The sequence below is a fragment of the Equus quagga genome, chromosome 18, assembly GCF_021613505.1.
Source record: "Equus quagga isolate Etosha38 chromosome 18, UCLA_HA_Equagga_1.0, whole genome shotgun sequence".
NCBI lineage: Eukaryota > Metazoa > Chordata > Mammalia > Perissodactyla > Equidae > Equus > Equus quagga.
Genome location: NC_060284.1, coordinates 3418849 through 3436142, shown reverse-complemented (window position 1 = coordinate 3436142; position 17294 = coordinate 3418849). Strand labels below are relative to the sequence as shown.

General features: G+C 42.3%; 1 protein-coding gene across 2 annotated transcripts in view; it reads right to left on the bottom strand.

The window, feature by feature from the left end:
• Nucleotides 1-1069: 1069 nt before the first annotated feature.
• The window catches only part of UBE2U (ubiquitin conjugating enzyme E2 U), a 55258-nt gene continuing 39033 nt past the window's right edge, over nucleotides 1070-17294 (bottom strand). Inside the window, exons 8-10 of one of the 2 annotated variants that reach the window (XM_046645117.1) lie at nucleotides 17209-17290; nucleotides 7262-7356; nucleotides 1070-1403 (exon numbers count right to left, since the gene is read on the bottom strand). In XM_046645117.1, the coding sequence (XP_046501073.1) occupies nucleotides 1216-1403; nucleotides 7262-7356; nucleotides 17209-17290 (365 nt within the window). In that variant the 3' untranslated portion in view covers nucleotides 1070-1215. Of the gene's footprint in view, nucleotides 1404-7261; nucleotides 7357-17208; nucleotides 17291-17294 lie in introns of those variants that run through there. The other variant, XR_006885980.1, reaches the window with a different exon arrangement.

Here is a 17294-nt window from a genome sequence, read left to right as displayed (position 1 = left end):
GTCCACTCTTGGCTGTATTTTGGCATCGACAAAAGGAGGGGGAAGTCTGGCATAGCTGCCAGAATGTTGTAGTTCTGGTTGTTGGGCCTTATTGTCTGAACCACCACAGGCCCACTGGGAAACACCTAGGCAGCCAGGAAGTGCCCAGACACCGTGCCCAGATCTGAACCGGCAGATCCCTGGCTGTTGAAGCATTAACAACTCGGCCACAGGGCTGGCCCCGAGATATAGATATATTTATGGCGTTTGAGGGAGAGCTGTGTGTGTAGGTGAGAAAGCCTCAAAATAAGTCTCCCCGAAGGCAAGGCGATGAACATTTAAAAACAAGAGAGCGAGAGAGAAGTGATCAACACTGACATCGAATATAGTCTAGAGGCCCAATAAGGTGAGGCATCTGCTGAATTTTGGCAATATGGAAGTCTCTGGAGATCCCAGTGAACTTTAATCAAGTAGCATAAGATTTTATTGTGCAGTGAGTACAAATGTGAAGTGAATTAAAGAAAGAGAGAGCAAATGACAGAGTACTATTAATAAATCTGACGGAGAAAATATGAATGAGACAGTGTTGAGAGAAGTAGAAATGCAGGGTCAATGGTGGAGACACATTTTAGAATAGGAGAGAGCCGAGCCTATTTGCAGGTTGAGGCAACACAGAAAAAGAAAGAGAGGAAATAAAGATAGGAAAATATGAGGGGATGGTTGGTCAAGGCCGAAGAGAAAGCAGAGCAGGTATGTATTCTGGGAGAAAAGAGAAGAGAAATGTTGGCGGACACGACATCTCGTCTCTTGAATATGGAGGAAACAGACACTGTGCCAGGCAGATGGAGAGCAATGTCTGGATCCCTCCTCTGGGATTAAGGTTCAGCCTCTGAAGCTCCTGAGCGCTCCCCACCCAGCTCAGCCTCTCCCTGACGCACGTCCTTCCCACAGAACTGTGCATCCAGTACCCTAAAATCTTTGTGGGCATAATACCATTGATTGAGACACCACATGAACACCCATGACTTGGCCAACTTAGGTTCAAACAAGGAGGTAGGGCTCAAAGAATTCAAAGCAGCACAGTCACTGATTTGTGCTTAAACTTCTCATTCGTATTTGCAGCGAGAGGATGAGACCAACTTGAAAACAACAGAATCCACGTTCTGGGAGCCTTCCAAAGTTGCGCCATGAAGCTGAGCTGTGGTGGACGCTGTTTATTTTCTAAGTCCTGGAGCATTAGGCTGAATCTTCTAGAGCGTTTGCATCAAGAGTGTTGGTCCAGGCCACCAGATCTTCCACCTCGTCTTCCCATGACTCATTTGTGTTATTGGCATCCAGTAAAGCTTCATTCTTCCACCCCTCCTCCGTCTCATCACTCTTTGTGAGAGAATCTGTTTCAGTTTGTGAATCAGGAAGAAGTTGAACTGTAATGAGAAATATGAAAAACAGAAATTTAATAGACATGGCAGGAAATACAACAAGAAGTGTTCCCACATTTGTAGCATCGCGCCTAAGCTCATGTGAGTGAACGCAAGCAACCTTCTCAAATCTTCTAAATTTCACATTTTGCAATTAACTTATTTGTCAGAAATCATTCTTTCCATTTTGGTCAATCTGTTTTACGCTTTGTTGGTTTATTCATTTAACATATATTTACTGAGTCCCTGCTACGTGCCAGGAGATGTGCAAGGGGAAAGGCGTCCTTGGGCGCTTTGGCAGCATGAGGACAATCCCCTGTGTCTAAGGGACAACAGACGCGGACTTTGAACGAGGAGGAGCAGTTCCCTACGCAGATGTAGGCAGAGGAAGGAGGCCGGGGCACGTCGGACGGAGGCCACAGCACACAGGAAGGCACAAAGGGGTCAGAGGACTTGACGGGCTTGGAGGTGACCAGAGTTGACGCTTCAGTGCTCACACTGTGGGCTAAGCAGTCTACGTGTATAATATTATTTAACTTAGATACAACCCTTGTGGCGGGCAGGTGTTATTACTCTTATTTTACAGATGAGGAAATGGAGAAGGAGTGACCTGGGTAACCTGTCCAAGGACATCCAGCTAACAAGAGTTGATCCTAGGTCCTCGGATCCAGAATGCCGGTGTCAGTGCACGGAGAGCGCGGCACAGCTTGTGAGTCAGGCTGAGGCCAGGGTAGGAAAGCCTTGTGTGGCATGTGGAGGAATCTCATCTTTCTTGTATGGGTCTTGTAAATAGGGCAATAAGTGGATTACATTTTTAGAGAAGAATATAGATACAGCATCTATATTTCTCAATACTTCTGCTGAGTGTGCGGACTTGCTTTTTAGAGATGCATCCTAATCGGTGCTATTTCTGTTCTGCTCCCTTTATAGCCCCACTGCACTCCCCTCCCTTCTGCATAGTTGCCACCTGATTCATTGCCTAGTTGGGTTCCAGGGCAAATTCTATTGGTCTTATACGTTTATTTCCGCAATTCCATACCAAATGAACCTTGTAATATTCATTGTCTTCTGGCTGTGCTATAGATAAGGGTGATGAGTGAATTGTTCTCTTGGTCTCTTCAGTTTATAGACAGATTTGTAGAGAAATTTGAGTTTAGACAGCTGCCATTATCCTATGAAAACCCTGAGGTCTGTGATGACTGAGTTTTAATTTTTGTATTTTAATATTAATCTCTAGCTTTCATTAATTTAAAACTAAATTCTGTCATTCCCTTAAGAAAACTTTCCACTTTATTTTCTATGAACACATCATTGATGGACTAACTCCAGTTCTTTCTAACCATGTTTAGGCCTTTCTGAATTCACATGCTCTTGGTTACAAGAAATACAGAGCCCAATTCAAACCAGTTTAAACACCAGGGAAATGTCTTATCTCACAGAAGAGGAAAGTCAGAGGTAGGGCAGGAGTGAATGATACAGCAACTCAACAGTGTCCTTAGGATGAGTTCTGGTCGCTGCTTTGCTGTCTTTGGTGCTGTTTTCCTCTTCAGAGTCACAGCAAGAGAGCTGTGGTCATTCTAGTGCTCACATCAGACATGGCGACATCCAGAGGAAAAAAGGGGCCTTCTCTCTGGGGTCTCATTTTTAAGAGTAGGGAACCACGCCCTGAAACCCTCTGTCTGCTTCCTCTCAGGTAGGATTGTGTCACTCCCTGCTCTTAAACTAGTCTGGGCAAGGGAACCAGGGTCCCACGGTTGGCTGACACCAGTTGGTGGGGTGGAATGGACGTTGGGAGTCAATCAACTTGACCATATGCCCTTTTAGTTCCTGCTCTATTAAAAAACTCCCAGGAAGCATAAAAAACATCCTGGTTAGATTAGCAGAGTATAATGCAAAACAAATATAGAAATGTTTCCTTATGACATAGAAAAAATAAATATTATTTTGAACTTCTTTCCTTCAGAAAATCTGAAGTCTTATAAATCCCCTCTGAGAAATCTTGGATTTCCTGATTGGAATCAATAATAATCACTTTGTTACTACGTTAAATAAGTTATGAAAACAAATTCTAATTGCCTTATCGTTTGTATGCCTTTCTCGGGATGGATCCTGGAAACTCTGCTTCTTATTTTTTCAGTCATAATATAATTTAGTTAGTGAGGATATTAAGATTTCTTCTGATTGGTGGGCTCTCATTATTGCCAAGTGGTTTATTTCCATTCGTTCTCTATCAGTCAGAGTTGAGTCAGGAAAACAGAGCCGCTACAAGTAAATCAAGAATGAGGGGTCTACTGTAGGAAATAGGGACCACACAGATGTGGGAAGGTCTGGAAGCTACAGCTGGAGAACTGCAGAAAGAGTCACCAGCTGCTTTAGCCTGATGCACTGACGTGAGTGGGAAAACCAGGAGTTCATGGGGAAGGACAAGGAGCTGCCCCGAAAGTGGGACAAACACTCTGAGTCCATGGGGATCACTGTGAGGCCGCCATGTCTGCAAAGGGAGAGTTTGTGGAGAGTTGCATGAAAGTGGTGTGTCTCAGGAAGCCGCCAGGCCCGATACACACAACTTCTCAAGAATAATGACATCTTCTTCCCTCCCACCTCCTAATCTCAGGAGAATTTTTCTCGTTGGCAAATATGAAACACTAACCCTCCCTGCGAGAGAGGAGCACAGAGTTCATTCCTTTTCTAACCGAGTCATTTTTCCCTTTGATGTCCCGAATAAGATCACTATTGCTACATGATGAACAACCACCAAGTCTTGGGGACATTCAACCATAAGCATTTGTTTGGGTCACACATCTGCAGGTCAGTTGGGGGTTGGCTCATTTGGCTGGAGATGGCTGGGGAGCTTAACGGCGGAAGCTCAGCGCTGTGCCTCTCATCTTCCTCTGTGGCCAGAGGACAGTGCAGGCATGTTCTTATGATGATGGCAGAATTGAGAAAGAGCGAGCCAAATTGCACAACCTCTTCCCAAACCCTGGGCATATCACACCCACTCCTGCTCTATTGATCAAAACAAGGCATGTGGCAAAACTCAAAGTCCAGGGTCAAGGACTACATTTTGTCCGTGGAGGTGGAACAGGGTAGGGAGTGGCTATTTGTGAACAATAATCTAATTTACCACAACCTCTGAGATACAGCCTCTTCTCTTAGCAGCACAATTAGACGGAAAGGATGGTCCACCCCATTTGCAAAGAGCACAAGTTTCAGTACTGAAGATCTAATCAGTTTCTGGACATTTCTTAAAATGTTCTCTATTCCTGCTCACCACTCTATTTCTCACTCATCATGGACTTATTCCCCCTGTTCCAAAATCAGAGCTGCTAAAAACAGGACAACTCTACTTCAATGTATCATTCATTCACTCATTTGTTCACGGGCATTGAATGGCTACTGTATGCCAAGCACTTGCTGTGGCAGATTGGAGGTAAGCAGCGCCCGCCCCAGGAGGCCACTTTCCATTGAATGAGAGTGGCAGTAAAGAGACTGGCCCTCAGGTGGCCTGCCGTGATCCCCATGCTCTAGCGTCCACACCTTTGTGTAACCCCATCCGTCTTAAGTGTGGGTGGGACCTGTGACTTACTTCCAATCAATAAAATATGACAAAGTTGATGGAATCTCACTCCCATGATTACGTTACAGGACATGACATTCTGTCCAGCTATCAGACTTGTTCTAAAGACTCCTTGCTGGCTGGATGAAGTGGGAGACTAAGTTGGGGAAGTCCACATGGCAGTGAACTGCAGGCAGTCTCTAGGAGCTGAGGGAGGTCCCAGCACACGGCCAGCAGGAAGCCGGGGCTGCAGTTCTAAAGATAGAACAAAGCGAATTCTGTCAACAACCTTAGTGAGCTTGGAAGCAGATCCCTCCCCAGTCAAGCCTCCACATGAGCAGGAAGCCCAGCTGACACCTGGATAGCAGCCTCACGGGATCCCAAGCAGAGGATCCATCTATGCTGCACCGGACTCTGGGCACACAGAAACTGTGACGTAATGAATATGTGTTGTTAGAAGCCGTTAAGTGTGTGGTAGTTTGTGACACAGTAAGAGAAGACTAATAGAGCCTGATATGGCATGATAAAAGTGCTATGATAGCCCACAGGGAAAGTTTCCTAGTGGAGCTAAGACCTGAGCTGAATCTTAGAGGAGGAGTAGGTACCAGAAAGGAAAGGGAAGGAGGGAAGGGTGTTTGAGTGGAGGTATGAGAAAGCATGGTGTATTTCTCAATTTTTTTTGTTTTTGTGAGGAAGATTGGGCCTGAGCTAACATCCATTGCCAATCTTCCTTTTTCTGCTTGAGGAAGAGCGGCCCTGTGCTAACATCTGTGCCAATCTTCCTCTATTTTGTATGTGAGACGCTGCCACAGCGTGGCTTGATGAGCAGTGTTAGGTCCACGCCCAGGATCCAAACCCACGAACCCTGGGCCACTGAAGCAGAGTATGTCAAAATTAACCACTATACCACCAGGCCGGCCCCCTCAAATTTTTTTGAAATGGGGAGGGAAATAAACCATCACGACCCACCAGGTCAGTGTGTCATTTAGGGTGTGATGGGAGAGGGGTAGGAGTCGTCACTGAACGGGCAGACAGATACTAGAGCACGAAGGGTTCTGTCATGTCAGAGAGTCTAAATTTTATCCTGAATGAAACGGGAAATAAAGGATTTTAGACTCGGTAAGAACATAAGCAGACTCGAGCTGTAGAAAGCAGTCTGGGAAAGCACGGACAGCAACCGTCATAATCATCGACTTAACCAAATGAGCTCTTCGCAGGAGAGGATGGGGGGATGCTGGAGGATAGAGACTGCAGAGTGAAGAATTCATGAAGGAGGCAGAAAAAGCAGCACTTCCTACAGTCCTTGCAGACACCCTGAAGTCTGGGAGAAGGCAGAGCAGAATGGAGAAGACAGGCTGCAATTCAGAGGAGGAAATCTGAGTGGTACCCAAAACAAGGAGGAGAAAGGGAAACAGAATCAGGGGCAGGCAAAAGAAAGCTAGTGAGGTGGGGGCTGGGCCTTGACAAATCACTGAGTGAAGGTTCTTGCTGGGCCTGCCATTGATGTGCTGTTGCTTTCAAAGGACAGGAGACGGGAAAAGCAGTAGCTAATACCGAGACGACTTTCCAGTTCACAAAGGATTTTTACACACGTGGAGTCGGTTAGCCACAGCATCCTGTGAGGGAGGGCAGGATATTAGAAGCGAATACTTACTGAACATCTCCTAGGGACCCGGTCCTAGCTGAGGATGAAGAAACGGAAGCTCAGAGGTCGAGGGACTTTCCCACAGTTACGCAGACCCCGTCTATAACTCAAGCTCTCTGACCGGGATGTCTTGCTCTCCCCTCTACACTAGTTATTTCCATTGTAAGCTATCAGCTCTCTCCTCCTGCTCAGGACCTGCCCTCCATCTATCCCAAATCTTTCTCTGAAAAACATTCATTTTAAAAAAAGCACCCACAACCACGCAACTAACACTGTCCCTTTCTTTTCAGCCATATTTCACGTATCTCTGAATCGACAATGAGTTGTAGGGTTCAGTTTATTTAGCGTTTTCCTTGCTTTGAATGCTTTCACACATTTTGAAAGTTAGCTTTAGATTTTCAAAGGGCATATTAATCTACTAAAGTGTAGTAAGCTTGGAAGTACTAGCAATTCAATTCTTTCAAAGCTCCAGTTCTTTGGTAACTAATTTGGTGAATTTCTTCTGTTACTCAGACAGAGTTAAACGAAACTTAAAAGCAGAACACCAGATTCGGCCTCACGCGTCAAAACTTATTTGAACTCAACAAAAATTTAAATTTATTTTTATAACTAATATTTTAGTTCTAAAGACAAAACAAAACAAACAGGCTGAACTCAACTTACCTGGGGTCGGGCAGAGATGAGACCTTTGGGTTGGATAATTGGCTCTGTAAGGCCCTCTATTTTCTCTAGCAAGCCGAGCCCTGGCAGCAGCATACCTAGAGTAAGAAAAAAAAGAAACGATCTAATTTCCCAAGTGAATTTTGGGAAGGGCACATTACTTTTGAAAAAATAAGGCAAAGAAATCGAATGAAACAGACGAGCAGAGCAATGGGCATCAAACACGGTGACGTTCTGAGTGTTGACCAACGCAATGGCAAACAGAAGTTATCTGAATTTGTGTTTTCCAACAGAATAGTAGTGCGAAAAGCAACAGTATGGTATAAGATTACTATCGTAAAAGCAACAAAGACATCATCTGGTATAGGAGGTGGGTTCGCTTCCTAGGGCCTCCATAATAAGTTCCCATATACTTGGTGACTTAAAGGAACAGAGATTTATTCTCCCACAGTGCTGGAGGCTGAAGTCTGAGAGCCGGTGTTGGCAGGGCCAGGCTCCCTCTGAAGGCCCTGGGGAAAAATCCTTCTTTGCCTCTTCCTAACTCTGCTGGCTCCCAGCCGTCCTTGGCGTTCGTTCCTTGGCTTTTGGCTGCATCACTCTGATCTCGGCTTCCACCATCACATGGCCTTCTTCCCTGTGTGTCTTTCTGTGTCCTCTCCTCTCCTTATAAGGACACCAGTCATTGGATTTAGGGCCCACCCTAATCCAGTATAGCCTCATCTTAACTAATTATATCTACAAAGATCCTATTTCAAGATAAGGTCATATTCTGAGGTTCTGGGCGGACTGAATTTTGGGGGATGACTATTCAACTCACTACGTAAGGGAACAATTCTATCAGAAAAATTCATGACCTACCCCGGAAAAAACAACCACTTGGTAGGAGACATCAGTGAACCCAAGTAAAGTTATCACAGCATTTCCTTGGAGAAGGACTTCATATAGGGAAATAAAAATTTTTACAAAAATTTCTTTCGGGGGTGACGAAGTTTTGCAATATATTATGACAAGAAAGCTTTTGGTGAAAATATTGTTTATTGAAGAAAATTACGTGGCATAGAATTGCTCTTGTCCCACAAGTGCACCTTGCCTACACAGTACTGCTGAAGAGTTCAATCATTTGAAAAATAGCCATTGGGCACCTTCCTGTGCCAGGCACTGTTCCAGGAGCAAATGACACAGGAAGAACAAGACAGACAAGGTCCCCAACCCCATGGAGAGGAGACGAAAATGAGCAAATGTGAGAATCAAGATATATGAGCCATGATTTGTGCCGTGATGAAAACAAAGCCTCTAACAGAACGTGGCATGGAAGTGGTGAGAGTAGCGTCCCTGCCTTGCCCCAGCCATCAGGGCAGAACATGCGGTTTCTTACTGTTACCTGTGTTGGCTGTAGTTTTTTCATAGATGAGCTTTATCAGGTTGAGGAAGTTCTTTCCTATTCTTAATTTACTGAGAGGATTTTGTGTGTGTGTGAGGAAGATTGGCCCTGAGCTAACATCTGTTGCCAATCCTCCTCTTTTTGCTTGAGGAAGATTGTTGCTGAGCTAACACCTGTGCCAGTCTTCCTCTATGTTATGTGGGATGCCACCACAGCATGGCTCGATGAGCGGTGCTAGGTCCATGCCCAGGATCTGGACCTGCGAACCCCGGGCCACCGAAGCGGAGCGCACAAACTTAACCACTGCCACTGGGCCAGCCCCTGAGAGGTTTTTTAAAATCAGGAATTAGCATTGAAATTTTCTTTTGTTTATTGAAGTATAATTGACGGACAATATTAGTTTCAGGTTTATAATATAGTGATTTATTTTTATACATTAGGAAGGGATCCTCATGCTGAGTCTAGTTCCTTCACCATACAACGTCATTACAGTATTAATGACTATATTCCCCAAGCTGTACATTACATCATTGTGACTTACTTATTTTACAACTGGAAGTTTGTCCCTCTGGATGCCTTTCACCTATTTGCCCATCCCGCATCCCCTCCCTTCTGTAACCACTAGTTTGTTCTCTGTGCCTATGAGTCTGTTTCAGTTTTGCTATGTTTGAAATTTTCTTCACCTATTAAGACGATCATACAGTTCTTCTTTCTTATTCTATTTTACATTGTTTGAATTTTTCAAATGTTAAACCAAGCTTACATTCCTGGTATAAATCCCACTTGGTAATTTACAATTACCACAATTATTTATTATAATTAATTGTGACCAAGTGGGGTTTATACCGGGAATGTAACCTTGATTTAACATTTAAAAAAAAAATCAGTTTGAAATATATATATATATTTGAATTCAATTTGCTAAAATATTTACATCTGTGTATATGACGTGTATTGATCTGCAGTCGTTTTCTTCTTGCACTCTCTTTCGTTTTGTTATTGAGGTAATGCTGACTATAACATGTAGCAGGAAGAGTTCCCTTCTCTTCTATTTTCTGAAAGAGTTTGTATACATGGTATTATGTTTTCCTCAAATGTCTGGAAAATTCTCCAGTGAAGCCATTTGGGCTTGGAGTTCTTTGTGTGAAGGCTTTTAGCTATCAATTCAATTTCTTTATTAGACATAGGATTATTCAGGTTATCCATTTCTTTCTAAGTGAGCCTTGGTAGATGTCGTTTTTCAAGAAATTTGTTCATTTCATCTATGTCATTGGATTTATTGATCTGAAAAAGGCTTTATTTTACCTTTATTTTTAGAGATATTTTCACTGGGTATAAATTTCTAGGTTAATGATTTCTTTCTTTCAAGCACTTTAAAATTGTCATCTATGATCTTTTGATTTACAAGGTTTCTGACATGAAGTGGCTGGTTGTCTTTGTCTCTGTTCCTCTACATGCAATGTGTGTGTGTGTGTGGGGGGGGGTGTTTTGTCCTTTGCTGCTTTGAAGATTTTCTCTTTATCACTGAGTTTCAGCAATTTGAGTATGATGTTTCTTGATATGGTTTCTTTATATTTTTGTTTCTTGGGATTCATTGAGCTTCTTGGTCTCTGAGTTTATAGCTTTCATCAAATTTGGAAAATTTTTGGTCATAATTATTTCTTCGCATATTTTTTTCTGTCGGTTCTTCTCTGGGATACCAATTACATGTAACTTACACCAGCTGACATTGTCACACAGCTCACTGAGGCTTTTTTTTTTTGTCTTTTTTCTCTCTATGCTTATTTTCAAGAGTTTATATTGCTACATTTCCAAGGTCACGGGTCACTTCTTCTACAGTATCTCATTTGCTGCTCTTTCCATACCGTGTATAATTCAAACATTTTAAATTTATTTTACCTCTAGATGTTCCATTAGTCTTTTGTATATCTTCCATTTCTCTCCATCATATTCATAGTTTTCTTTAGATCCTTGAGCATATTTTATAAGACGTATAATATCTGCTTTGAGGTTTGTATCTACTAATTCCATCATCATCTCTATCATTCGTGGATCTATTCATACTGATAGATTTTTCTTTTGCTTATGGATTGTATTTTCCTGCTTATTTGCATGACTAGCCATTTTGGATGGGATGCTAGAGATGATAAATTTTATTTTGTTGGGTGCTGAATTTTGTCATGTTCCTTTAAATATGGATGCCACTGTCCTGGCATGCCGTTCAGTATCTTGCAAATCAGTTTGATATCTTCAAGGTTTGTATTTAAACTTTCTTATGCGTCTAGAACAGCGTTTATTTGGGAGCTAATACAGCCCCACTACTAAGGCGTGACCCTCTGAAGTCTCTATCCAGTGTCCCTTGAATTAGGAGGACTTGCCATTCTAACTAGCAGGAACCCAAAGTGTTTCTAGCCCTCTGTGAGCCTTGTGTGAGTACCCAAACAAACAAACATTAGAATCTTATTTTCCTCAGGACAAACATGACATTAGAAAATAATATAACTTGATTTACACCTTTTCTCCCCCATTGATAAATCTTTGTCTTCAAAAAACTATATAAGTATTGATATTTCCTTTTCATTCAACCATTTGCCTTTATATAACTGAAAACGCAAATTATAAATATGAAAATGTTTAGTGTCACTAAAGAAATGCAAATTAAATGACTATCAAGGAGGATGTCATAATTATTAAGTTAAAAAGTAAAACAAAACCCCCTAATGCTTGTTTATTTTAAATTCTCAATAATTTTGGTGGCACCATAGATTGCTACATGTTCCTGAAAAGTAGCTTTATGTACATCACAAGAGTCATGAAACGTATTGTATCCTTCCATCTAGCAATGTGACTTTTTGTAACACATTCTGAGGAAGCTTCTTGGATTCCTGCTTTCAGGCAGAACACAATCTAAGATGCCTCTGCGGAACCATCGCCCTCCTCGCTCTCTCCCCTGCTCAGACCAACGCCTAAACCAACCCAAGCATCACATTTGTATGGCCATGTGGGGGTGGGGTGGGGGGTGGGGTAGGTTGTTGAGGGGGAGGGCAAGGAGGGGGGAGAGGGAGCTGGACAGAGACAGAGAGAGCCCTCAAAGCGCCTTCTGTGTGGGAGCAGAACCAAAGAAGCAATTCTCTTAGAAAAAAAAGAAAAGTGCAACGGGTGTTTTTGACATGTATCAAAACCTCTCTTTTTGGAGAGAGATGGAGAGGGAAGCAGCCTTGAGCCATGATGTTTATAATACAGGAGGTGCCACCAGACTCTGTGCTCCAGTCAGAAATCCACGGCAAAGTTTGGGGGCTACGTTCTGAGAAAGCAATTGATGAAATGAATCACATCCACGAGAGGGGAACAAGAAAGAGTACGGAATTCATTAGAAAGTTGGAAGAACTGGGTGTGTTCATTCTGTAAAAGAGAAATCTTGAGGGGAGGTGGGAGAAAGACCAGAATCCTGCCTCTGCCCACACCCACGGCCCTCCCCGGGTCCTCCACGTCTGAGCCGGGCCGGTCTAATGGAACAAAGCACGAGCGTAGGATCTGGCGGGCCCAGCTTGAATGCCAGCTTGGTCACTCACTGAGTGCATAGCCTTAGGCGATTTTTAAAAAAACTTTTTCTGTACATCTCTTTTATAAAATGGAGATAATTTCTCACATTCTGGATGGTTTTGCAGACAAATGTAAAAGCATTTGGTAGGTGTTCAATAAAAAATCTGTTAAATGAATGAAATTTCCAGACTAGTTGAACAGCATAAGGTGTTAGATTTAAGCTAGAAATAAGGAAGATTAGAGCTATTAGAATGCCCCTGGAAGTACTGAGCTGCCGTCTCTAAAAACACCCAGATACAGACTAAGCAGTTGCTTGGCAGGAATTATGTTTTAAAAGGGATTTTTCCCTTTGTCTATATTTTTTTCCATGTCTATATTTTAAAGGGGATATTTCCAATGTTCACTCTAATGCTAATTCTCTCTGTAACCACAAGATGGCATTCAAGGTTTAATCTTCGAGGAATAAAAAAAGCAAGCATTCCTACTTAAAAATGCATCAAATGTGTAATTATGTAAACCTATAAAAACAAGTTTCAACTTCAATAACCCTGAAAGGAGAGCCAAACGTATGTTAAATTAATGTGTTCAGCATCAATGTTGGCTAGACAACTGGAGAAAAGGTAATCAGACGTAGTTATGCTGTAGGAAAATCACATATTTTTGTGAGTTAAAACACATACTCACAAAATAAGACACTACAGGAATTCAGAAATAATATATATTAACTCCTTAATTTAAAAGATGGTATAGCCAAGTCCAGAGGATATTTTATAAAAATGAGAAAGTTTTATGCCGTTATTTGATACATCACATGTTAATTTTTTCATGTAGAAAGAGAAAGGAACATTGTTTAATAACAGAATTTGAGATTGACCAACAAAACCTGAAACTTTTCCACAAAAGGTAGAATTGATTTGTACTTGCAATTGGGCAGGCAATATTTTTACATTTATGTAAAAACTGAAGCTTTTAATAAGCACATATTAATAGGCAGATAGGAGATCATTTAGTTTTAGCTTTCAAATATAATATGCGTTTATTAATAACTTCAGGCAAGTTGGTGAATGTCTTTGTGCTTTATTTCTCTCTCATTGGTAAACTGCAGATAATATCTGCCTCTATTTTTCCAGAATTTCTGTAGAGAAACTTAGGGGTGAGGATCCAGTTGAAAAGGGGGGCTAGGACCCTGGTCCTGAACCCGTGTTCGTATAACAAGGAAAGTGGTTTGTAGACAGATCTGTTGTGGCCTTGAAGGAGGCTCATGGATGTCCTCGTGGGCTCCACTTAGGGGTGTGGCTTCCACTCCCCGTTGGCCCAGGATTACACCAGGAAATGAAGGGAGAACGCCCAGCATGCAGCAGGTGCCTGGCCATGCTAGTCCCTGTTCCCTCTGTCCCTCCTGTGTACAGACACGAGCAGGATACTTTTCCAAAGCTACACAGAATGTAAAACTTCTCCAGAATTAATAACTTTTATTTAGATAACTTGCTGGCTGACAAGGCGGAAACTACTGGCATCGATCTTCCCATCACCACGTGGCGCTCATTAGCTACCGAGTATGACACAAAAATGGTTCTGTATGTGCGTCAGTAAGAACGTCCACAAGGAGAGCTTGCACTGCTTTCTAATTTTGTATGTCTATTTCTCCAGAGAAAATAAATTATGAACCACTGATTAGATTCTAGTTTCATATCCTTTCCCATGTCTTGGTAGAAATAAAACATTTGCACGAATAGCTAAAAGACAGGCAAGGCAATAGGAAAGAAAGATCGGCCTTACAAACGAACACCAAACCAAATGAGCGATTCATGAATATTTATGAACTGCTTATAATAACAATAGGTTCCTATTAATACTAATGGAAAACATGTGTGAAACTTAAGAATTTGCATAAAATATTCATGACCATAATTTATATTTCCAGTTTTCAGTCACTGTTCTATGACTACACCCTTAGATGTCCCAAAATAGAACCATAATCTCCAGGTTAGAACGGGCCTTAATAGGAGTCAGCACCTACATTTCATTTCCCCTAAAATTAACTCCCTTCACGTTTAATCTCACTGTTCGGCAGATCATTCAGCAAACAGTAATGGACTGCCTCCCAGTTGCCAGGTGGCCAGGCTCATGCAGAGGATACAAAGCTAGACAATAGCCCTGCCCTGGTGCCTGCAGGAATGTCCACCGCAGGGGCTGAGGAGCTGGAACAGAATGCTCTAGAAGGGGCGGGCACCCAGGTGTGTCAGGGACCCTTTCACCAAGACAGGCTGAGCTGGATCTTCCTGCCGTCCTTGTCCTCGTTCTGAAGAAGCACCTTGCGGCAGAGGCGGCGACAGGTGGAGTGGAGACAGGAGAAAGACCTTGCCCACAGAGGACCTAAACAAACATGGTCGTGATAGGTGCTGTTTTCGCTTCTCCAACCTGAGAAAATTTTACGACTTTTACGTGTTTGGGACAGACCACTGGTTCTCTGGAAAGTTGGGCACGTGGGCTCTCATCTCCCCCGTCCTCAGGAACTGCTGTTTATTGAATGCCCCCATGTCAACACTACATGGTTTTATATGTCTGAGCTCATTCAAGAGATCAGATGCAGAACAACTCCGAAGGTCAGCATCGTCTCCATTCAACAGGAAGGAGCATGCTCAGCGTGGGGAAGAGCCCCTCAGGATCCGTCCGACTCCAATGCCCTGTGTCTCCCCGAGCTGTTTTTCTTCCAGAGAAAGATTTCCCATCTGAAAACTGATGTCAGGCCACAGCAGGAAAAGCATGAATAGTAGCACACCTTAGGAGTACTCACTGTGCACATGACCCCTTTTGAAGTGCTCTACATGTACTAATTATTTAATCCTCACGATCTCCTTGAGAGGTAAGTATGGTTCTTATGGAGGCACAGAGATGTCAGACAACTCGCCCAACATCACAGAGTAGGTGCCGGGCAGAGCCAGGACTCACATGCAGGCAGTCTGGCTCCAGCAGCCCTGTGCTTGAACACTCCGCATTCCACCTTTTAAGTCAGACCAATCCTCACTCTGGACCACCAGCAGAGATGCTGTGGCAATCTCCCAGGCAGGAGGCACAAAGTGCAGCAGAGATCTTCTGTCCCCAAACAATGGGGAGAAAGAAGAACTGGTGTGGCTGAAGAGCCAGGTCTTGATTGATAAGGGGCGGGGAGGAAGAGTGGGAGGAGGGGTAGGAAGCAGCAGAAACAGGTCTCTCCCTAACGCTGTGCAGAGGCGAGGTTCTCCATTTGCATTTTCTGTTTATTTTAAATAGGAAATCTCAGTGCGAGAAAACCATTTTCAAATATTAAAAACAGAGAGATGCATAATGGTATTCTATCGCATGCACATCTAGACCAACGACTCACTTGCCTAGATCCTCAAACTTTTCTACTTGAGTCACTATTGAATTGACCACTTTATTATACCTCACGTATTTGGATGAACATGAGACTTTTAATAATTACCTGAAAAGAAGCTGATTCCACCATACTTTAGACTTTTGCATACTCAAATATTTATGTCGCCATAAAGTTATGCAGATAAATGTAGTAATTTTAAAAATTTTATTTAAATAGTGTTTTTTGACTAACCAACTGCAAGATTTAAAAGAAGCAAATATCATCTGATCTAAATATATTCTTATCAACCACCAGATGGCATAAGGTGTGAGAGTTTTATTCTGATGGGGTCAACCATGCACATGATAATTTGACCTATAACTTCAAAATAATGTATTTGGGAAAATGTTCTAGCACTCAAACAACTCACAACTATTTCAGCCAGATGTAGAAGAGGCTGGATAAGTTGAAAGTGACATGGTCCAACTTTTTCTAAATTTGGGGGTTCTGTGGGATGCTCGCCTGGCATTACATAAGCAATCAATGATCAGACATATAAAGCAGTTCTGTTAAAGGGAATAAAAAAAGAAGTCACGTCAAAGCAAAATTAACCTTCTAAGTAGGTTTCTTTAAACGAAACTTCAAATGCACCGTCAAGAAAAAACTGTGCTTGTACTCCTTGAAATTCCACTTAATAAAAGAGTTTCTACTGCCTATAATTTATTCTGAAAGCAGGAAAGGCTCTAATGCTAAAGCTTTTCTCTACTTTGGCTTGAAGGAAATTTGTTTCAGAAGTCAACTGAAAAAAAGAACATGCAACTGAAAAGCCCAACGTTAACTGTGCTGTTAAAGGGTAGGACAGCATATTTTAGGAACATCAATTTCTGCACAAATTCAAAATACAGCATATTATTTTTATTAGTCCTATTCTTCCATCTAGAAAACAGGTCACATTGCCAACAAGTCAAAGAGCTAAAAAATAAGTTAAATGAGCTAAATGCAAAAAGTAGGATCTTGAATTCCCCCAGCTTTGTGGTAGCACAGCAGCCTGGCCAACACCACAGAACCGAGACGGAATCTGCTCTCGCGTGAGGAAGCAGAAAGACTGCCTTTCGGGGTCAAGAGACCAAAGCAGAGATTAAGGTCCCTTCCTTAACGTGGTCTGAGGGTCAATGACTTCTGAAGATAGTGTAATAATTTATTTTTGCATTTTACTACAGACTTCCTCATTAGATGTAATATATTTGGTTCCTGAGGGAGAAATCTGTGGAAGACGAAAAGATATTTGAAACTATGAGAAGGATGAAAAGCTAATTGGTGATATATAAACAGGGCTTTCACCCCTATTTCTAAGTCATACTTTGATAAGGATAATGGGAATAGGAGTAAGAGATTTCATGGTGGCGGCGGTGGGGGGGGGGGGGGGGGGGGGTAGTATCGTGAGATTCCTTCACTGAGGCTCATGTCTTCTCTCCATCTTTGGCAGCCAATAGGGAGCAAAGATGTTTCCCACCTAGGTTCATATTAAAGGAAAAAGTGATACTTACTCTTGTTCTTATGTTTAGAAAAGGGCATAAGTTATTTCCAAAGGGTTTGTCCTGATGGTTCAGTTAGACAGTAGAAAGTGGAATGAGAGCTATTTCAAGATAGTCGGATAATATATTCTAGACACTTAAAATTACTTACTTTAAACTCCATTCTTTAGGATGTTTTAGCTCCATTTTCTTCCATTTATAATACTTTGCAATGAAATTTTGATCTTCAAACACTGA